At 49.8% G+C, this 21,891-nt stretch overlaps 1 protein-coding gene across 2 annotated transcripts in view; it reads left to right on the forward strand.

The window, feature by feature from the left end:
- The window catches only part of ELL (elongation factor for RNA polymerase II), a 52,739-nt gene extending 30,854 nt beyond the window's left edge, over positions 1 to 21,885 (forward strand). For both annotated transcript variants that reach the window (XM_017839512.1, XM_017839513.1), the window contains exons 3-10: positions 1,944 to 2,065; positions 2,388 to 2,551; positions 5,549 to 5,802; positions 8,937 to 9,061; positions 12,235 to 12,331; positions 15,324 to 15,828; positions 18,493 to 18,559; positions 20,891 to 21,885. In XM_017839512.1, coding sequence (XP_017695001.1) covers positions 1,944 to 2,065; positions 2,388 to 2,551; positions 5,549 to 5,802; positions 8,937 to 9,061; positions 12,235 to 12,331; positions 15,324 to 15,828; positions 18,493 to 18,559; positions 20,891 to 21,098 — 1,542 coding nt within the window. In that variant the 3' untranslated portion in view covers positions 21,099 to 21,885. The remainder of the gene's footprint in view (positions 1 to 1,943; positions 2,066 to 2,387; positions 2,552 to 5,548; positions 5,803 to 8,936; positions 9,062 to 12,234; positions 12,332 to 15,323; positions 15,829 to 18,492; positions 18,560 to 20,890) is intronic.
- Positions 21,886 to 21,891: the final 6 nt, after the last annotated feature.

Here is a 21,891-nt window from a genome sequence, read left to right on the forward strand (position 1 = left end):
ACTTGAAAGAGGGGAAAACAGAAGTCACATCTGCACCGAGCTATTTTTAAGTGTCTCTGGTTACTGGTGCAGCGCTCAGCACCAAAATTAGGGCTCCCTCAAAGCAGTCCCCCATGCTGATTTGGTGGCTTGAGAAACCTTCTGTTTTCAGCTAAAAATAATTCCTAGATAACGGCCCGGGTTTCGTACACTCCGCTTTTCAGTACTGGAGTGACTCTGCCTCCTTTTCCATCCTCGGAAAAAGCTGCAAAAACTCTACAAAACTGCCCAAATTGGGGCTCCTGGAGCAGCTGATTTTTTTTTTATTTTTTTTTTCCCCCCAATGGTAAAATCAGGAGGGAGGAGAAAGTCCTGTGGTGTGTGAATATATGGTTTGGTTGCTTTCCTATTTTGCTTCCTCTGGGGAATCCCGTTAACTTTCCTGTGCAGTGGGATTTTTTTTTAAAGCCAGTGGTGTGAGATCTTAGCAGCTGGAATTAGGAGGTTCTAATAGTGGGAATTTTCTGTGCAAATATTCCCCTCTCTCCCAAGGAAGGAAAGCTTTTCTTTTACAGACTCAAATTGTTTGGGGCACAACTCGATCCCCTGACCGAGAGCTCCGGAAGGGGAACGACCCCCTTGAATTCACCTTTTCTCCCCGTTCCCATTGAATTAATCTGCAAAAATACCCCCAACCTGCTGGTTCCAGGACTTTCTTCTCGTGAAGCAGAAGGGAATTTTATTTCCCCTGCCCTGGGTGGGGGCAGAGGGTGCGGGGCCAGATTAAAAGGGCTCGAGGCTGGTGCTGCACGTTTGGCAGGGGAGATAACGGGGCTCCTCAGGGAGGGCCCAGCAGCACCCACACCCCCCCAAATCTGCTCCCAGGTATTTTTAGCCCCGGATCCTGGGGAATAACTCGTCCCTCTGTATAAAACAAGGCTCAGCCCGGGGTTTCTGGGCTTGCCTTTGGAAGAAGGGAGCTCTGTTTGAGGGCAGGGAGACGCTGCGGGGGCTCAGCCCGAGCACGTCCCTGTGGTTTAGCAGAGGGGCACAGATGCTCTGGGTCGCCTTTCCAGGCTGCTGGAGACATCTGAGGTCGAAAGGAAACCACCCAAAAACCCCTCCTGTCCCGGCAGCAGTCCTTCCTGAGTGCAGTCAGATGGGGATGGTTTTGCTGGGAGTGTGTATTTTCCGCATTTATGTGGCAATCCGGGTAAATATAAACCCGTGCGGTTGAGTGCAGCCCAAAATAGGTTGCAACTGATGTTCCTCCTGTCTGGTTTTTCTGGGAGCCATCTTAATTATCAAATATTGATGTGATAGTAGAGCTCAGAGGCTGACATTTACGTTGGATCTCCAAATGCAGGGAGGGGGGAGAGAGAGTTTCCCTTTTGAAAAATGAATGGCTCGGGGTGAGGGGGAAGAAGGAAAAAACAATGCAGGGATGGCTGTGGAGTTGTCTGAGGAGCACAGTTAATGCTTGATTAAATATTTAATTTAGCAGCAGCGTCACACTCTACTGTGAGCCATGAAATCTTGTTATGGAATTATAATATCTTAAAAAAGAAGAAGGGTGCTACCTAGTGACCTGGCTGGTGCTATGTTTAGTGCTGGCTCACTAATTCGAAAGAAACAAGCCCTGAGTGTTCTAAATTGAATATAAACAGTCTGTTTTGAGCCTGAATCAATAGAATTGGGTCAGATTCCTAGAGCAGGGTTATTGTGGGCTCTGTTAGAGAGGCAGCAAGTCCCCTGCTCGCATCTCTGTGCTGTCTGTGGCTGCCCCACACACAGTGGGGTAACTTGAATTCTCCTCATAGCCTCTTGCCCTCCTGTGCAGAAATCCAGGTGCTTTACTTGCACAGGGGGTGGCAAAATGCCTAAAAGCACGGTGGCTGCAGGAGAGCAGGGTTCTGTGTCAGCCTGGGGCACCCACGTGACGATGGTTTCCCTCTCCCGAGCAGCACATCGCGATCCCGAGGCCCGACCGACCGACGGAAGTGAGGACCTTCACGTTTTACCTTTCAAATATTGGCAAGGACAGCCCCCAGGGGAGCTTTGACTGCATCCAGCAGTATGTATCCAGGTGAGTGGTACCTCCAAAAAAAAAAAAAAAAACCCGGCCTTTTTTTTTTTTAACTTACCTCCCGTGGCTTCTTTTCCCTGACAAACCTGGACAAAGCTCGATACGTGCTCTTCATTTTTAGAGTCTTTCTCGTCTGTCTGAGCGTGGTTTTGGGAAGCATCTGAGTTCCCTCCTGAGCTCCCTGAGTTTTGGAAGCATTTGAGTTCCCTCTCAGCTCCTCTGCATCCCCCACTAATATTTAACTGGCACAACCCCCGTTGTCCCCCGGTGTCATTTGCGGTGCCGGGAGGATCTTTTCCATGGCTTGTTTTCTTTTTCTCAGCAATGGCAATATCCACCTGGATTGCCTTGGGAGCATACAGGACAAAATCACCGTGTGTGCTACTGATGATTCCTACCAGAAGGCGAGGCAGAGCATGGCACAGGCCGAGGAGGAGACGCGCAGCCGGAGCGCCATCGTCATCAAACCCGGGGGGAGATACGTAGGTAAGCCCCCCTCTCCATTCTGGGGGCTCTTCTCCAGGTTCTGGAGCCGTTGCTGACGTTGTTTGCTTGCCCATGGCAGTCTCTGGTGGTTCCTTAGGGGTGTCTGGTTTAGGGTGTTGCTCTCCTTGTGTTGTGTCGCCTTCACGGTTCCACCATCGCCTCAGGGCTCTGCCCAGAGCAACTGTGGCTTCCCTGTCCCTGGAAGTGTCCCAGACCAGGTTGGATGGGACTCAGAGCTACCTGGTCTTGGTGGAAGGTGTCCCTGCCCGTGGCAGGGGGTGGAACTGGGTGATCTTTAAGGTCCCTTTCCAACCAAACCACCGTGGGACTCCGCGCGCGTGTGTGCAGTGACATCCCTGCCTGGCTGCAGGTCACGTCTGTCACGCTGGGAGCACCCTGCTGACCCATCACAGTGTCTGTGCCCATGGCCAGCTCAGCTAAAACGTGCCACCGGCGTGTCACAGCTGCTGTGCGTGTGCCCACTCCAGAGCAGAACGTGCCACGGGTCGTGTTAATGAACAGAGAGACCACAGCAGTGCTGCAGCCTGAACAGACCCCATCTCGCTGTGACAGCAGGAGGAAAACCTTAGGAGAGGAAGTAAAACCGTGGCAAATATCACAAGGAGCCTGCAGAGACCCAGCTTTTAGGCTGCTTAACCTCAGATCACAAACTTAGGGCACAAACACGAAGCAGAAAGCAGAGTTGGGTTATTTTTTTCTCTCTGAGGCAGCTGTTTTTCCTGCAACCCATGTGATCTGTAGCCAGTCTCTGCTCAGAGGATCTGTGATGAGAAGGGTGAAGTTGCAAAATGTAGAACTGACCCTGAGTCACTGGCAGAGTGCTCAAAGGCTGAGAAACGAGATAATAATCAGGAAGGAAATGCATTGATTTCCTGTAGACTAGAAGATTATTTTGTTTAGCTCCTCTTTGAGAACATTACAGTAAGTGCATGAAGTTAAGGCTCGTGAGGGAGAAGCTTCTCAAAAGCAAATTGCTTCCCGGGGAGCCGGAGCAGAACTTCTCTGATTTAAAAATACCCCCGCTAAAACCTTTTACTGCCCTGAAAATGGAGCTGTGTAGAAGCAGTGGCCGCTCCTAGATAAGATGTCAGCGTTGAAGACAGGAGGGGGGAGCACTGGTCCAAGAAGGAAGAGCCTGGAAAGGACAGTCCTGGTGTGGGATACGCACATTCCCGGTGTGCCAGCACCATCAGCTGATTCCCATTCCCGGCAGGCCGGGCTGGAGGGACAGCACTGGCTCTCACATTTCCATGAGAACACGGAGCTCAGCACTTCAGCGGCAGTGGAGTCATTCCAGGCAGCTCAGATGTGGAAAAATTTGTAGGAAATGTTGAAATTGGAGAGCGGCGAGAGCTCACAGATGTGAACTGGCACTTGGATAAATCCATGTGTAAATAGATGCCTGCAGGTAAAGCTGCAGGGGATGTGTGTGCTTAACATCCACACTAAATGTGTGTGTGCATCCCTGTCCATGCACCTGCATAAATATTTTAAGATCCTTTGTGTTCTGGCTTAACTCAGTTGTTTGGTTTTGTTTTTTTTGTTTTTTTTTTTTTTTCTTTTCCTATCACTGCACATTTTGGCTGCAGCCTCAAGTGGAAACCTCCCAATGTGTGTTTTTACTGTTCGTGACCTGGCAAACAGTTAAGGGAGCTCTAGAAAGCTGACGAATCTCCTCTCGTCCCAGTTGCTGGAAACAGGAAAAAAAAACCAGTCGACCTCTGGATTTGGGGGGGATGTTCTAAACTGCAGGAATCGTTGCTGTTCTGCCTCTCTCACCTTAGCTCAGCCCTGACGGGAGGTTGGTTTGCTCAGAGCAACCCGTGGTGGTGCGTGATTAAAAAAAAAAAAAGAGCCAGGAAATGGGGCCTGGGTTACACAACCCGAGCTCAGCCAAACAAACAGCGCAGACAATCCCCAGTATCTTGAGATGACTCAGTTGGGAACGTGGCTTCCTAGCAGTGCAGAAGTGCCATCCTGGAATAAAGCTCCGAGAGAGACACTGGCAGGAAACGCCGGGTGTTGTTTGTCCTGGCGAAGGTCGCTTTCCCTCCAGCCCAAGGGATTATTGGTTGGGCCTCCACGGCCTTCAGACCTTGGAACCTGCCCGTTTTCTTCCCAGATTTTGCTTGGTTTGGTGGCAGGGAGCTGGCTGTGGGACCTGCTTCTGTGTTCAGAAGAGCCCAGTTCTTCGATTTGGGGCTGCTGTGAGGGTCTGTTTGTCGGTGGGAGTGGGAAAAACGAACTCTTGGATCGTGCTGTCGGCATCCAGGAGCCACCCTGAGGAGGCTGAGGTGCACTTTGGAGGCGGCTTTACGTTCTCAGTTCTCTGAAAACCCAACTGGAGGGTTGAAGCAGCTCTTAGCCCAGGGCAGAAGGGGTTATTCTGTGAGCACAGACAGCACCCTGATGAATAGGCTGATGACCCAGTGTCAGCCCCATTCATGGGGCCGTGTTTGGAGGGGGAAGGGAGGTGGACCCAGCCCCATAAAGTTCCTATTGTTCTAAAAGCAGAAACATCTGCTGGAGGAGCGTTTTTGCTGAGCTCAGCAGCGGGGAGCCGCTCGTTGACCAGTTCTGGTCTTTCCACTCCCGTATTTCCACTCTTCTACATAATAATGCAGAATTTTCTTCTCATAGGGGAGGAGGGGGGGTGAAAAAAAATAGTTAGATTAACCGTGGGGATACGTGCACTTGGGATAAATGAAAAGCTGGCAAACAAAGGGAGCTTTATGTGAGCTGGTGGCCAATAACACTCAGGTTTCCAGAGCTTGGTGTTGCTGTTTACTTGTTAAACTCCTGGGATGCTCGTTCCGTGTCGGAGCAGAGGGGGTTGTGCTGGTTGTGTTTTGTCCTTCCTTGTCATCTCGTGGCACCTTTCAGAGGGCCTGCTGACCTCCTTTTATACCTTGTTGACAGCCCACTGGCCTTTTGCAAGGGTGGCTGCTGCAGTTCACTATTCTCATCTCATTTTAGGCAAAAAGGTTCAGGTGCGTAAACCTGCACCAGGAGCTTCCGATGCTGTTCCCTCCAGGAAGCGCCCAACGCCAGTCAACCTTGCCAGTGCAATAAAGAGAGGCAATAGTGCCATTTCTCAGAGACCCTTCAAAGATAGGGTTGTGCACTTACTGGCACTAAAGCCTTATAAGAAACCTGAACTTATTCTCAGATTGCAGAAGGATGGACTTTCTCAGCAGGACAAGGATTTGCTGGATAACCTTCTGCAACAGGTTTGTACTCTTTTGACGGAGGCAACGATTTTTAGGTAAAGGGAAATGTCTTCTCAGAACCCCTCCCGTGTCAGTCTTAACCTGTTATCTCCAAACTGCAGCTGAGTGTGTCTCCAAAGGCCGTGGGTGACACAGTTCCCAGCTCAGGGGTGCTGTTGCAGAGATAGCAGGGTTAGGGGGGTTTGCAACCAAGCTGGATGATTTTTGGCTCACCAGATCAGTCCTGTCAGAGGAACACTTCTGCTTGGTCACGGGGAGGATTGTCTGACAGAGGATCTACAACTTCCTTGATTTGTTATAACCTGTCAATGTCTGTATTTTTATCCTCGTGGACGTAAAGGGAACAACCCTCTGTGTTGGTACGTGGTTTTTTTCTACGTGAAGGAAAAGATGTCCCCTCTCTTTTTTTTTTTTTTTTTTTTTTATTGCTCTGAGCCTTTCCTGCTTGGAAGTGCCACTGGTCAGGTGTGAAGATCATGCAGCTTCTTGCCAAGCACATTATTTGTATGTCAAGTGTGAAAGCTGTCTCCAAGCTGAATCAGTTCCTAACACTTGGGAGTCACGTTGAAGGTGCCATTTTAGGCCTTGCAGTAAATCCCTTTATTGCTTTCTTAAACGCATCATGGCTATTTATTTAAGTGCTGCAGCTGCCCTCTTCTGTATTGGAATATATCCTGGAAAATATTCTGATGTTTGTTCGGTTTTTTTTTTTTTCATTCTGCTCCTTTCCAGAGCTGAAAATACCCTGAGACAGGACTCAGTTTGCCCCCAGGGCACAGGGCAGGTCCCATTAAACCCGGGCAGTTTCCAGCTGGCACAACTCACTCCTTCCTTTAAGACGTTTAATCCTGGAACCCTTAATTTTATTTTTTTTATTTTTTTTTCTAGCAGCGCCGGGATTCTTTTGGAGCACCTTTTGAGTTGCTATAAATAGGTTTTTCAGACTAGAAACTCTCTTCCTGAGGATCCCTCTGGACCTGATGCTCCCCCGGAGCCCCGGCGGGGGAAGCGGCGCGTGCGGCCGCGGGGCCCCGGATCGCCCTAAATGCTGATTTGGCTGGAAACCCGTGTGCTGCTCGTAAAAGTTAATCCCCCTCAGCCCTCCCAGGGCTCCCTCCCATCCACCAGCAGACACCAGATAAGCTAAAAATTACAGGCTGTGTTAAAGCTCCACACGTCTAAATCCATCGAGGTGTGGGTTTCGTTGGGCCTCTTGCATCTCTCGCAGGACTCCGTGTTCCTGACGGCCTTTTTGCCTCGTTTTGCAAGGTTTCTATTTTTGGGAGGGCCGGGGTGGAGCTTCCAGAGTCCCACACAAGAGCAAAAACAAGGAGGTAGCAGCAGCTCTCGGGCTCCGTGGAGAGAAGGAAAATCCCCGAGTTGTTCCTTCCCGGGCTCCAGAAACAGGCAGGAGAACCGGGAGAAATTCTGGGAGGCTTCTTGGAAAAGGAACCCCGGCTTTGCTTTTGTCTCTCGGGTGTGTTTACGGGGACACCTCGGTGTAAAAACACGGCTCAAATTCTTCTTGTATTTTGGCTCAGGATTTTGGAAGGCTGACAGGAACTGAAAGGAAAAACAAAAGTGTTGGTCGTGTAAACTGATAACTGGGCTTTCTATTTTTCTCTTATCAGGAGAGTCTGCTGTGTTACTTGTGCAGCTTTTTTTTTTGCTTTGAACTGCCTAGATTTTTAATATTTTTTTTCACATTTGGTCGTAGCCTCCCTGAAGCAAAAGCAGAGGAATCAGCAGCACCTTCAGTTCGTTCGAGACTTTCCACTCCTTCTCTTGTTTTTGAGGCATTTTACTGCTGTGTGGATAATAGGAATCCCTAAGCACAGCCATCTCCTGAACAGAGGGAGCCCTGGAGAACAGTAATCCCAGAGCAGATGCACAGGGACTCCATGGACTGAATAAAAACATCTCCCAGTTTCAGTCCCTCAAGCTCAGGGGCTCAGGCAGGGAATTTTGGGATGCAACTGCTGGCTTGGCCAGTGGATCAGCCTGGCTGTGGCAGAGCCTTTGGCACCTGGGCCTCTGTGTCCCTCCTCAAACACACATTTAAGGCTCTATTTTCTTCTTAAACTTGCAGTGCTCTGCAAGCACAGGTTTTCCTAGAGAAGCTGTGGCTGCCCCATCCCTGGGAGTGTCCAAGGCCAGGTTGGAGCAACCTGGGCTAGTGGAAGGTGTCCCTGCCCATGGAATGAGATGAGCTTTAAGTTCCTTTCCAACCCAAACCATTCCATGACTCTGTGAATCACCTGAGAGAGGTTCACTACCAGTTGAGGCCTGATTTGGGCTCTTTGCCTTGTTCCAACGCTGGGTTTTTCACGTGTGGAACCAGCAGCAGCGAGAAGCTGAATTTTCAGTCGAGCTGTGGAAAGACTGATCCGAGTGGGATAACTCTGAACCAGTTGTTTCCATCCTAACCCAACCCTGCCTGTTCCAGCAGTGTTTCCTACCCAGGCAGGGCTTTGTGGGGGAAACTCCACGGGGTGGAACTGGATAAAATGTCAGGCAGCGCGTGCTGAGCTCCCCGCGGTGCCCAGGCTGCAAATCACAGGTTCTGCTCTTGCCCTGAAGTACCCTTGGAAAAGTTCTCTGTGCAATCCACTGGATCTGCATTCTCCTCTCTGCTCCCCGAGAAAGCAGCTCTCTGTCACCTCTTTTCCTGGCTCATTCAGCGAGGAAATATCTCCTGGCAATTGTTAACTAAATTATTGCCACGAGAGTTCCTCTCTCAGCCACGAACTGCCCTGTTTTGGCTGTGGCACAGGTGTGATAAGAGAACTGCCTGTTCCCATTAGGGTTTATTTCCAGGTGTTCCCATAAACTGCTGTTGTGCTGGTCCAGGCTGCCCAAGCTGAATAATCTTTTTAGATATGACTTATTTCCCCACTAAACTGGATGTGCTTTAGGAACTCGCTATGAATTATTGCAGTGACAAGGCAGAAGGAAAAGGCACAGTTTGATTAAATAATCTTAATGATTAGGAAGTGAAATATTGAAGTCCTTGTTCTCTGACAGTGCTAACTGCTAAGTCTACTCAGATTTTGCCTTTGTCTTAGCTCTTGTTTGTTAGAATAAGTGAGAAAATTAAACCCTAATGATGTTTTTACGGGTTACTTCCATTTCAGGTGGCAAATTTGAGTGCCAAGGACAGCACTTTCACACTGAAGGACTGTGTGTACAAAGAAGTGCAGAAGGACTGGCCTGGCTACTCAGAAGGAGACCAGCAGTTGCTGAAGAGGATCCTGGTTAGGTAATTATCCCATGTTCTCCCTAATTTCACCTGGAGCTTGGAAATCAGGGTAACCGAGGGCTGAAAGTTGAGTGTTTGACTCGTTTTAACATCAGGCAGATGGAGGAGTTGACCAAACTGGAATATCCAAGTGGATCCACTCTTCAGGTGGTCCTGGGTTGCCTTTAAACCACTCTGCTGAAAGCTTGGGGAAAACCTGGATAGGGAGCAGAGCTGGCAGAGGGAAGTTCCAGTGGATTAAACGTGTCCAGCCCAACTCTCCACTGAAAGTCTCCTTCCCTTTGCCCACATCTCCTTGCACGTGTCTTCCCGTGTTTTAAAGGCAAGGAGAAGATGTTACCAGGCAGCCACATCCCTGGGGTTCAGATCTGACTGGAAGAAGGGATGCATGGAAAAGCAGAGGCAGTTCCATAGGGATAAATCCCCTAAAACACGTTCTGGGTGTCCTGCTGCTGATCCTCTGTGTCCAAGGGATACCTGTTCCCCTGTTCCTCCCTGAAAACAGCCCTTAACACACTCACTTGATCCTTGATTGCTAAAGATATTTTTCCTCTACAGATATTTTTTCCTTCCAAGCTTGGAAGGGCAGCAGGGAAAGAGCCCAAATCTCCCGGGTTTCTCCAGGAGAATTCTTCTCTTGAGTGTTTATATTTCCCTCTCCGGGTTTTCAGTGCCTTTGTAATGCAGACAGAGCTTTTACTTGTGCCTTCTTTTATTGCACTTTTGGTTGGGGTGAAGCAGAGCAGCTCCCATGATTTAAAAGCACAGTGGACTTGGAGATGGGACTTTGCTAAACCAGCAACAGAAAGTTCCACTCCGAGTGCTTTTGGTGTGCTGAAGTAAAATCAAGCTCCTTTAAGTGGCCTTGATGTTAAATTATAATTAAAAGGAGAGCTATAACTGCCATGCAATCTTTATGGCTTTCCAAAAAAACCAAGCGAATTTCTCCCCATAGAAAGCAACCTTTGCTGCTTTATTTTTTTTTTCTCCTCTCGAATGGTGGCGTTCAGTTAGGAGGAGGTCTAAAAATAGACCTTGGAAAGGATGTATTCAACTGTACAAACAAAGCCCCGCTCAGCCCATGCAGGTAATGAAGCTCCAAAATGGAAAAAAAACATGTGGGGTTTGAAGACAGGAGAAAAACAGCCACGAAAAGGGCACAGGCAGCGGCAGACGTTGGATTTACGTCGCCGGCGTTGCCTGGAGCCAACCAATTGTTCCGTGTCCTCCTGGTTTTCAGGGCCAGTGGCCACTGGACGGTTCAGCAGCTGCAATAATTGGAACATCTGCAAATGTTGGAGCTGTGACCGACCCTGCTCGTTGAGTTCTTCCTCCTGTTTTCGTGTTTTCCACCCTCCCGCGGGTGTAAAACGGGACCCTGAGTGACCTGGGCTGGTGGGAGGTGTCCCTGCCCACGGCAGGGGGTGGCACTGGATGGTCCTTTTCCCACTGGATGGTCCTTTTCCCACTGGATGGTCCTTTTCCCACTGGATGGTCCTTTTCCCACTGGATGGTTCTTTTCCCACTGGATGGTTCTTTTCCCACTGGATGGGCCTTAAGGTCCTTCCAACCCAACCCATTCCAGGATTCCATGGAACCTTCAGCTGTTACAGAGATCCTGAAAACTGAACCCATTTGTCTTCCCTTCCCTTCTTAAATCCACAATTAACAATTAGGAGACACGACCAGGTTGCTCAGGCTGATGACCCAGCCCCCCAAAAAGCCACTTTCCCCGGGGTGTTGGTGCAATGTCACCGTCCCTTTCCCCTTTTCACAATCCCCAAGTACTTTCCTTGAGCTGCTGAGTTTGTTCTAAATAAAATTAAACAAAGCCGGGCTGGCTGTGACTAAATTATGTCCAAATATTGCTGCAACACAGCCCAAGGTTCAAGCTCAGGTTAAAAGCAAAATCTTGTCAAGTCATGGGCGTTATCTCTGAAATAATCTTCCTGATGTTTAAAAAATATGGGCTTTAATGCTGACTGTGGTTTTCTCGTGGAAGAATTTAGACCTGGGTTATTTGGGCTCCACAGCTGGTGACAAACTGACTGCAGAGCTACTTTATTAAAGACCTTTAACCCCGAATTCTTCCTTTTTTTTTTATTTTTTTTCAGTTTGTCAGCTACAACTTGATGCAACAGTAGTTTTTTTTTCTGAGTGATTGGTACAGGGACAGTCTGGGCAAAGCTGGTGGGCTGGGAAAGCACTCCAAGATCTGGGGAGGAGCAGAGACCTGGCCTGAAGGGGAATTAAAGGCACTTAAATGATAATAATTGTAATTTTTTTTTTTGCTACAAGAGGTTTCTATTATTTGTCAAACGCCACAGATACAGCCCAGGGTAGCTTTGTTTTGCATGATGCAACTTAAAAGTGTTATTGTGAAGCCCTAAATGTAAATCCTAGTGGACCAATAATACCTCAGCAGTTCCTGTTGTAATCCTGTTTTTCCTGGACCCAGAGGGGCTCGCTGCTGAAAGGACTGCTGTTCCCACAAAATGTTGTTTTAATGATGCTGATGAGTGGGAGAACTTATTCCTTAACATCTGACCTTGAGTTTCAGCCCCTCTTCACTGAGCTTTGCTTTCTGAGTTGTCTCCTGAAGTCAGTTTTAACTGGGTAAAGCAAAAACTCAGCAGAAATTTGTTCAATTAATGTCTTACTGAGCTGTATTTCAGTCAGAAGAACGATCTATTATATCCTTTACACTTCAAAATTCAATGCCAGTTTTACTCATCTCCACATGGATCGTGTTTCTGAGGCCGTCATTAATTTGTTGTCATTCTTACATCACGAGTTCAAGAGGAAAGAGGTAAAAAATGCTGGAAAATCAGTTCCATCCTCAGCAGGGAATCCTCTCCTGTGTCTGAGAGCTCAGCCTTGCCTCCTCCCTCCCTGGCAGTGCTGGTCCCTCCATTCCCAGAGAATCATCAAACTGAATGGGAAAGCAGGAAGGAGATAAGGAATTACCACTTGTCACTGATGTTTTCCTGCAGTGGTTTCTCCTCCCTGGATTTTGTCAGGGATCAAAGCTGGCAGTGCCTGAACGAGCTGCTTCCGTGGCATCTCATCCCGAGCCCAAAAAAAGGCTCTTTGCTCCATGGGAAGATGGGAAATTCCCCTTCTTGCCTTGCCAAGGCCCAGGATCTGACCATCCCCAACCTCCTGTTTTCCAGGAAGCTCTGCCAGCCCCAGAACAGCAGCGGTTTTCAAGGAGAAGCACCTTCCCTGAGCCCTCCAAAGGACACGGTGAACTCCAGCTCTCCCCCTCAGGTGGGTGATCCCAAGGTGATCCCTGGGATCCATCTCCTCCTCCTGATGGATTTGCCTGCTGGAGGTGTGTCCAGGCAGAGCTGTTGCCTGTCTGCACCCCATAATCACCTGCTGGTGGGTCGGGAGGTCGTTGGGGTTTTATTTCTGTTTTATTAAGTTCCAGCCTGATCCTGGGTTCCCTCAGCATCTGTTTCTCCTCTGGCCGTGGGGGGAGAATCCCTCCCAGCGTGTCTCAGGTTCAGTTTTTAGGGCTGAATTCTTTTCCCCAGTGCCCACATCCCTCCTGGAGTTCCTGGGAGGGCGAGCTCGTGTTTTCCTCGTTACTAATAACTGAGTGGAACGAAGCCTTTAATAAGCAGCTCCCAAACACACTCCAGAGTTATTAAAACCCTTGACCTTCTGCGGCCTAATGGCCCTGACAGATCCAGGAGGGGCAGGCTGGGCTGCTCTGAGATGGCAGCTGTGAAAAGAACATTTTGCCTGTTTTTTCCATGAGAAGAAGAAGAAACACCCCCCCCTCTGAAAGAAAGGAGCTGTGCTTGGTGTGTGTGTGTCAGGCAGAGTCTGTCCCCACTTTTCCCAGGATCCTCTCAGCACAGGCGTTTCTCACATTGTGAAATGTCTCCTTCCCTTCTCTCTCCACTTGTGGGTCAGCCCAGACAAGTTGAGTATTTATTCTTCTCCTGCCAGTGGAATGTGTAATTCCTACTTGTCTGGACAGACGCACTGAGGATTAGTGGCAAAGAATATTAGCAGGTAAAGAAATTATGTGCTTTCTGGCAGTAAGAGGGAGGCAATTCTCTGTTGAGAACAAGGACTGTGTAACTCGTTTGCCAGGTAGCTAATTCCAAATCCTCTCCTGCTCTGCTGTGGGCATGTTCCTGGGGAATAAAGATCACCTTCAAGTTAGCTTGGAAACACACAGTGCTGTTAACAGGCTGGGCTTGTGTGTTTTTTGACTGATTCTGGAAAAAAAATAAGGTTGAAAAATCAATCTTGCTTCTGGCTGGCCCTGTTTTGGAAGACTCAGAGGCCTGTAGGGGATGGTTTGGGTCTCTGGAGTTTGAAACTTTTGGGGTGGTTGATTGGTTTGGATTTAGAAGAGGTGGTTGATTGGTTTGGATTTAGAAAAGGCTGGTGAAACAGGGGGAACCAGATGGGGGATTGAAATGTTTCCAGTAGTGATTCTGTTGTGTCAGACACCAAACCACAGCCAGCACTGTGAGCTGTCACTTTTTTTAATACTCTCTAGCTGTAGTTTCTGTTTAGAAAGGGATGGCTGCTAATGGGTGCAGTGCCAGCAGAGGACTGGGATTTGGTAGTCAGGAGTGCAGAACATTTTGGGAAAGTTCAGCTGTGGAGTGAGGATGTTAAAAAAAATAAGGATTGGCCTGGTAATTCTAAGGGAGCCTGGCCGAGCAGGGGTGGGATGCACATCCACCTCATAACCAGGGAGGTGAAGCTGGTGTCTGTTGGGTTGAGAGAAAGGGTGGTAAAATAGGGCAGTTTGGTGGTTTTTTAGTGATCTGCTCTGAGAGCTGCAGTCAGAGGTGGCCCCTCCTCTGCGAGATGGACACCCTGTGTTCTGGGAGGTGATGTTGCAAAGCCGGTTGGACGTGCTGGCCTTGCCCCTGGAGCTCAGTGGCAGAACCAGCAGCTCCCCTTCCTAATCACCTGGACAGGTGGGAAGGATCCCTGGCGTGGAGCAGAGTCCTGCAGACCCCTGAGTTAGCAAAGAGGAATAACAACCAGGGAGGGAAAGGAGTGAATTAGGGGCTCCTCGAGCCGTCGCCTCTGCGATGGAGCAACATTTCCATTTGCAAACACGTCACAGCCCTGCCTGAGACAGAAAGAAAATAGTGAATTATCCAAAAGAAATACCCAGAACTATCGCCTGTTTTCCTCTGGGCACTAAATAATCCCTGCTCAGAGTTCCTGGAGCCCTGGAGCTGCCAGGTGGGCACACACGGAGGGCTGGCCGGGGTGATTTTGGCTGGCACACACTGGGCTGAGCCCGACAGCCGTGGGTCTGGCTCTGGGTTCTGCTGCCTGATGGATGGCTTCTTCCATGGAGCAGCTTTTCCAGGCTGGAGAACTGCCTCCAGGGAGCTGTGGGCACGTGGAGCTGCTCCAGAGGCTGCCTGTGACCGTCCTGCTGAGGGGCACGGCCGGGAACAACTTCCCTCTCTGCACTTGTTCAAAAAAAAAAAAAAGGGATCACTGGGGTCACGTTGGCCCCTGTGACGTGGCTTTTGAAGTGCTGTAAACGTCCCCTTTCTTGCCTGAACTTCTGAGAACTGAGCAGTTGGCACTTCCTCAGCTCTTCCGGGCAGTGCCTGGCTCTCGAGAAGAGGAAGGAGTGGGTTGCAGGGATGAAGCTGGTGAGCACAGAGCTGGGAGGGAAGAAAATGCAGAACTGGTGAATCCCCCTCCCTGCCCCGCAGGTCTGAGCACGTTTTTTTTTTTCCTTGGCAGGGGATTTGGGGTGCTCTGGATGTTGTGCCATGACCAGGACAGGTGTTTTTATCATGGAATCCTGGGCTGGTTTGGGTTGGAAGGGACCTTAAAGCCCCTCCAGTGCCACCCCCTGCCATGGGCAGGGACACCTTCCACTAGCACAGATTGCTCCAAGCCCTGTCCAACCTGGCCTTGGACACTTCCAGGGATGTTTCCAGTCTCTGCTAATTGGCTGGGACAGGGGTTTGAATTCCAGAGGGCTGGATTTGAAACAGGCTGCAGTGAGAGCGGCCTGGGTGGCATGGCCTGTGTCTGGATAGAGTGGGAGATCAGTGATTCCTGACGGGATGGTGGGATCCTCTAAGCTCTCCCACCAAGCTGTAGGCTCCCGGAAGGCTGTCAGGAAGCAGCTTGGGATGGATCAGCTGCTTTTCCCGGGAATACACTCCCTTCTTCCCTGTCTTGCACCACCACCTAGTGGTGACCCTCCAGCCCTCGCCATCACCCGCTTTTTTTCCCCTGTTTCCCTCCTCAGAAACGATCCCAGCCTCTGGACTTCATCGACCCCCTGGCCAACAAAAAGCCCAGGATCTCGCATTTGGCTCACAGAACCCAACCCACCTTCAACGGGAAGCTGAGCTCCTCCAACGGGAAGGACACCCCCAACCCCCCCCCCGCCCTGCCGCCGGCGCTCCCGGAGTCGGGAAGCTCCTCCAGCTCCAACCTCCCGGTGCTGGAGCTGCCCCGGCCCCACGACCCCCTCTCGGATGTGAGCAACGACCTGGCTCACAACGGCAGAGACTGTGAGAGCAGCGAGGCCACGGACAGGCTGAGCCACCCCCCGCCCACAGACTGTCCCCAGACCAGCAAACACAACTGCGGCTCCTACGTCAAATCCAAGAAAAAATCCAAAAAGCACAAAGACAAGGAGAAGGAGAGGAAGGAGAAGAAGGGCGAGGAGAAGTGCAAAGAGGAGAAGCAGAACTGTGAAGTAATAAAAAACGCTGACTTAGGTAGTGTTCCCCAGGAGCAGGTCACAGGTAAGGACGGGCCGAGAGGTAATTTTGGTGTTGGCCGGGTGTGATCCCGCTCTGGATCCTTTGAGGACGGAGGGAGCACGTCCTGTCCGCTCCCAGACACCGCGGGGGACGAGATGCCGGCGCTGTCCTACCTCCAGATCACCAGAGGTGCTTCCTCCCCAGAGAGAGGACGGCAGGTTTTTCCTGTTTAACCTTTCGTGCTGTTCTGGAACTGCCTCAGAGCGTGTCATGTTTCTCTCCTGGTTCAATTAAAAGCCGGGATAATCCGTGGGGATGAAAGGCAGGGAGCCAGGGCTGGGAAGAGCAGCTCCTCGGGGGGGGGTTGTGGTGGCTTTGTTTGGGTTTTTTTTTAATGAAAAGTTACTCACAAAACCTTTTAATATTGGATACAAATGAAGTGATAGATAAATCTGGTGATAAATGCTGTCCAAGCAGTATCCAACCAGCTCTTCCAGCCTGGAAGCTCTTCCAGCCTGGAAGCTCTTCCAGCCTGGAAGCTCTTGTATCCTGCTAGGACTCTGAATTTATTTATTCAAGGACTGACACAAGAGTGAATCTCGTACAGAAAACATTTTCCCTAAACCACTGTTTCAAAGTCAGTTCTGTGAACCCTTAGAAGCCAGAGCAGAGAATATCTCTTGACCAATCCCATCCATTGCCTTTCCTGCTGCTTCCATGTTTTCTGCTGTTTGTCCCAGCTCCCCAGGGCGCTGGGACTTCCCCTGCAGCCTCTCTGGGAGTATCTTTTAAATTTCTTTTTGAATCCATCTCGTTTTCCTTTGCCCTGCTCCTGCTTTCCACGTTCCCCTTCGTGCCTGGTGCATGAAAACCATCCAATTTTGGCTCAGGAAAAGGACAGTATCTTGGAAATGGAAACTTAATTTGCTGGATTCCTGGAAAGGGAGCCATTCCCAGGGCCCTGGGGCTGAGCTGCTGTCAGCTCTCACCTTCCCCACAGCGTTTTTTAGCACCTACAGAAGCATTTTGGTGGCTCAGCAGTGATTTTAAGGACAGTCCATGGGTCTGATGGTTGTGTTGCACTGCAGGATCAGCTTTTTTAGATAATTCTTCTACTTTAACCTTCTCTGGTGTCAATCCCAGTTTTTTTCTGGGAGTGTTGGCTTTCTCCCATGTGGGTTTTCCTCCCTGGGTACCTCTGGGGTGGTTCTGGGTGGGCACACACAACTTTTCCTCTCTTCATTTTTTTGTCCCTGTTTCTTATAAATACCCAAATCCCCCGAATTCTGAAGTTGCTGAGCCTTCACCACCTTCTCTGCTTGGCCTCACAGCTTCATGACTGGGTGTCTGTTAATTAGTTGGGTTCTGTCCCTGCTGCTGTTTGGGAGGTAACGAATCCGAGCTGGATCGGGAGCGGTCACAAACAGGATGTGGTCAGTCCTGCTTGGATCCTGGACATCCAGCACTGGGAGCTTTTCCTTCTGTGCCTTTGTGCCTCGTCCTGCTCCTTCCCCAATTCCCCCCCTGGGGCTGAAGGGAAATGTTGGATGGAATCATGGAAAATTTGGGTCGGGAGGGACCTCAAAGCTCATCTCATCCCAACCCTGCCATGGGCAGGGACACCCTCCACTAGGAGTGGAAGTTTCTCCTGGGAAGTTTCTTCCAGAGGGACCTCTGGGGTCCTCTCAGCGTCAGTAGGTGGCACTCACAGGCAGAAGAAACCTCCTTGTCTCCCTTTCTCCTCCACGATCCTTGAACCTTCCTTAGCCCACATCCTGCCTCTTCCTCACTGTGGGCAGGGAAGGAGGGAAAACCAGGATTTATCTGCAGTGGGAATTTGAGACTGGGGTGGTTTTATAAACCCTGGGTTGGTGCCATTCTCTAGTTCTGCCCAGGAAAGCCTTTCTGTAGAAATTCGGGGGGGAAAAAACAGTTTTTAAAAAGATCTGATTGGGTTGTTGCTGACTCTGATGAGGACTTGGGAGTATGACACACAATTTGTGAGAAATATCCCTTTTCAAACCCGGGTCCACTTGCTTTCTCCCTCCAAATTTACCCTGCAGTGCTTGGCTTACCCTGAGGATGGGTCTGGTTTAGGCTCCCTCCGAATCCTGTTCCTCCTGAAATCTTTGCTCCCCTCCCTGAAGCTCCTGAACATCCTTAGCTGAGCCCTTATCGATGCTGAACCCTCTTCCTGGAGCAGGGAGCACTTGGATTTGTGTGAGGAGGGAGCTGCATTCCCTGTAAACCTCTGTGTGGTGCCCTGCAGGGCTCTGGATTTGCCAGCATCAGGAATCTGCACCTGGAATATTCCTCTGGGGAATCTGTGAAGTGTAGGAGCAGGAGAAAAGAAGGTTCACCTTGCTCAGCTCTGTTCTCTGGGCTCAGAACGTGTTTTTCCCATTCCCAGTGGTGCTATCAGTGTTATCCCACTCCAGGCAATGTTTATACACCAATTAAATTCAGATTTTTTTTTCGGGCTGGCTGATGTTGGGGTTGTTTTGCTGACAGACAAATAGTAGAGAAGCCTTGAACTCTCAACCACCTTGTTGTGGCTCTTGTGTCTCTGTCGGTTCCAAGCAAAACAGAAATCCTTTAGAATTCCATAAACTGGATGTTGCAGGCGAGTTCATGAGGTTTTGAAGTTGAATTGCAAAGAGCTTTGAAGTTTTCAGGACATCTGTAAACAAGCCTTTATTTTTTCAGGTTTAAATGGAACATGCAATAATTCTAGTGTACCAACATCAACTTCAGAAATGCCAGATTATTTATTGTAAGTATTTTTTGATGGGTTGCTTCGTCACTTTGGGATCGTGTTTCAAGCTAAAAAAAAAAAATCACAGTGCACTGGGGGTTTTTGTTGGACTTTTATGTTATTTGATAGAACTTTGTAAGGTGGGTTTAAAAAAAAAAAAAAAAGAGTGAATCCAGCTTTGCAGAGTTCCTGAGACTTAACTTGGCATCAAATCAGTTTTTTACCTCCCTGTGGAGTGTTCAGGTTTATCTCCTATAAACTGACTGTTCAAGTAGTTCAGGAAACATTTTATACCTTGGAGGGGTTGGAAAGGATTAAACATCTCCATGTTACAGCTGGAAACTCGGAGAGGAAATAATCTGCTTTAATGTTGTGGAAGACAAGGCGAGGAAGGATTTGGGGAGGTTTGCTAATTCTTCCCCTCTCCAGAGCCAAGATCATCAGCATAAAGCAGTGAAATATTCTTTCAGGGGAGGTTCTAACCCCTGGGGTTGGGATGTGAGTTGTTTGACTCTTTAATGAGATCCCCTCGAGGTTCATGAAACAACCCACTCCAAAAAAAAACCAAAAACCCCGTGCACAAAGCCCAGGATCTGCATAACCCCCAAAACCTGTTCCAGGCAAAGCTCTGGGATGGGGAGGAAGTGTAGCTGGGGGGGATGTTCCCTGTGCATGTCACAGCCCGGGGTTTGATTCCATCAGAGCTGGGATCACTGGGAGGGAAGGGATGGAGGAGGAAGTCCTGGAGCTGGCTGGAGGAGATACAGAGTTCTTGTGTGGTTTTCTGGGCTGTGTGAACCCCAAACAGCCCCTTCAAGGTGACACTTTTAGGGCCATTCAGAGGAATTTGGGTGGCTGGGGGGTGGTTTCTTTCCCAGATGTGCTGATCCCTCCTACAAAGGGGTATTACAGCTCCTTAGTCCCTCTCCAGAGCATCAGTGGGAGGTTTCTGAGCTCTCTGCTCTCACCTTCTGGTGGGATCCAACTGTTTTGATGGTCAGATCCTTAAATTACAGGAGCTGTGGCACATTTTAAGAGCTGTTTTAATCGTGAAGGTGAATGTTTTGTGCTGGTAGAGGACTTACCTCCTGTCCTGTGTTGATGCTTCTTTATCCCAACCCGCAGCGAGGAGTCAGTTCTTGAAGGCTAAAGCACTTAAAAAGTGCTTAAAAGGTTAAAAGAGTGAAATCTCCCCCTTAATTTGAGGCCTAAATTGCCTTTTACCTGCTCAAGCACCGAGCTGGGGCTGCTGCAGCCAAGTCAGGGAGGCAAATTACAGCCATCCCCTCCCAAAAATTGAGTTTTTACCTTCAGAGAGGGCTGTAAATGTCAGGTTTAATGGCTTTTTTTGTTGAGCTGAATCACTTCCGAAGGGCCCCAGAGGCACATCTGCTCACCGTGAGCAACCTTGGGTGTCTCCAGAAGGTGCTGGAAACGAAGTCCAGCTCCTCACCGTGGCTTCTCCTCGTGCTCTTGCCACATAATCACCCCTGTGAGCGTTTTGCAACGATGGCTCAATGCTTTTTGTGTTCCTTTAAAGACTCAGCACTGGAAGCATCGTATTCCTGCTGTTCCAGTGCCTGGCACAGAGGCAGAACTCCATGTTCTGCGGGACAGCAGGAGTTAGAAAAGCTGTAGCAGCACTATCTGAGTGTCTTCCTCCACCCACAGCTGCTCCCAGGCTGTTGTGTACCTGTGTATCCCACACTTATCTGGCAGAGATAGGAAGTTTTGGGAGCAAAACAGGGGTTTTGTTTTACAGGGAGGTCAAGGCAATAATCCTGACAGTTGCCTCCCAACAGTTGCTACTGTGGTGCAAAATCAGGATGAGAGGAAACAGCCTCGGGGTTGCACCAGGGGAGGTTTAGATTGGCTGTGAGGGAAAATTCCTTTGCTGGAAGGTGGTCGGGCACTGGCACAGGGAATCACCATCCCCAGGGGAGTTCAGACATGTGGATGTGGCACTTGGGAACGTGGGTTAGTGGTGGCCTTGGCAGTGCCGGGGGAGTGGTTGGGTTTGAGCTCGGAGGGCTTTTCCAACCTTAATCCCAGAATCCCAGAACCTGGTTGGGGTGGGAAGGGACCTTAAAGTGGATCCAGGGACACCTTCCCCTATCCCAGGTCACTCCAAGCACCATCCGGGCTGACCTGGAGCACATCCAGGGACGGGGCAGCCGCAGCTTCTCTGGGAAAACCATTCCGGTGCCTCCCCACCCTCGCAGCCAACGATTCCTTCCCGACATCCCATCAAAACGATTCCACAATTCCAAATCACACACAACTCGTTTTCCAATCAACCAAGAGGGACCTCCCCCTAACCCCGTCCCCCCAAACCCCTTTTTCCTGCAGAAAATACGCGGCCATTTCCTCCTCGGAGCAGCGTCAGAGCTACAAGAACGACTTCAACGCGGAGTACAGCGAGTACAGGGACTTGCACGCCCGGATAGAGCGGATAACCCGGCGCTTCACGCAGCTGGACGCCAAGCTCAAGCAGCTTTTGCAGGGCTCTGAAGAATATAAGGTACAAAGAGGCAGGATGCACATTAAAACACGTTAAATACACGTTAAATATATGTTAAATACACGTTAAAAGCCCCTTTTTTGGGGCGGGGCGGTGCCGGAATTCCGCCCGGAGCCGGTGGGGAACGTGCGCGCCGCCGACAGCTTTGGGGGCTGCCCTTCTCCCGGCTCTGCGCTGCTCCCTTTTCAGGCTGGAGCCACATCATGGGACTTGTTGACAAGGAAAGGCCTCAGTGAGACAATTGGCGTCCTCAGCCAAAAGCTGCTGGAAGCTATTAGTGTATCCCAGCCAGAAAAACTCATATTTGCACATATGGGAGCGTATCGGGGCTGCAAGGGGAGTTAGCACGGGGTCATCTGCTCCTCTGGAATCTTTGATCTTCCCAAGGCACCGTTATTGGACTTGTCAGGGTGATTTTTAAAGAGTTTTAGCTATTCATTAGCTTGAAAAAGTAAGCCTGGTTGAGGGTAATAAACAGATTTTTACAGAGCACCTATTGTGCTGAAGCTCCCTCAGACATCCCTCCCCTCCCTCCTTGCAAAATTCGGGGATCCCTCGCTGGATTTTTAATATCTTGGGGGGGAAAAAAAATCAGCTGGAGCTTTGGAAATGTCAGTTATCCCAGAACTGAGGTGCCTGTTACAGGTAGTTCTCACAGCTGGGGAGTGGGGCCTGATCCTCCCAGTGCCTCTGGAGTCAGCTCCAGTATATTCATGGAATCAGAGACTGGTTGTAGCCACCAGGGAAGTCGTGGAGGGAGCAGATCCCGGTTGGAATTTGGAGGAATCGTGTACGTTGAGCCATCAGGAAATATTTCCTGCTGCAGGAG

This window comes from Lepidothrix coronata, unplaced genomic scaffold, assembly GCF_001604755.1.
Source record: "Lepidothrix coronata isolate B3197 unplaced genomic scaffold, Lepidothrix_coronata-1.0 Scaffold428, whole genome shotgun sequence".
In the NCBI taxonomy this organism is placed as follows: Eukaryota; Metazoa; Chordata; class Aves; order Passeriformes; family Pipridae; genus Lepidothrix; species Lepidothrix coronata.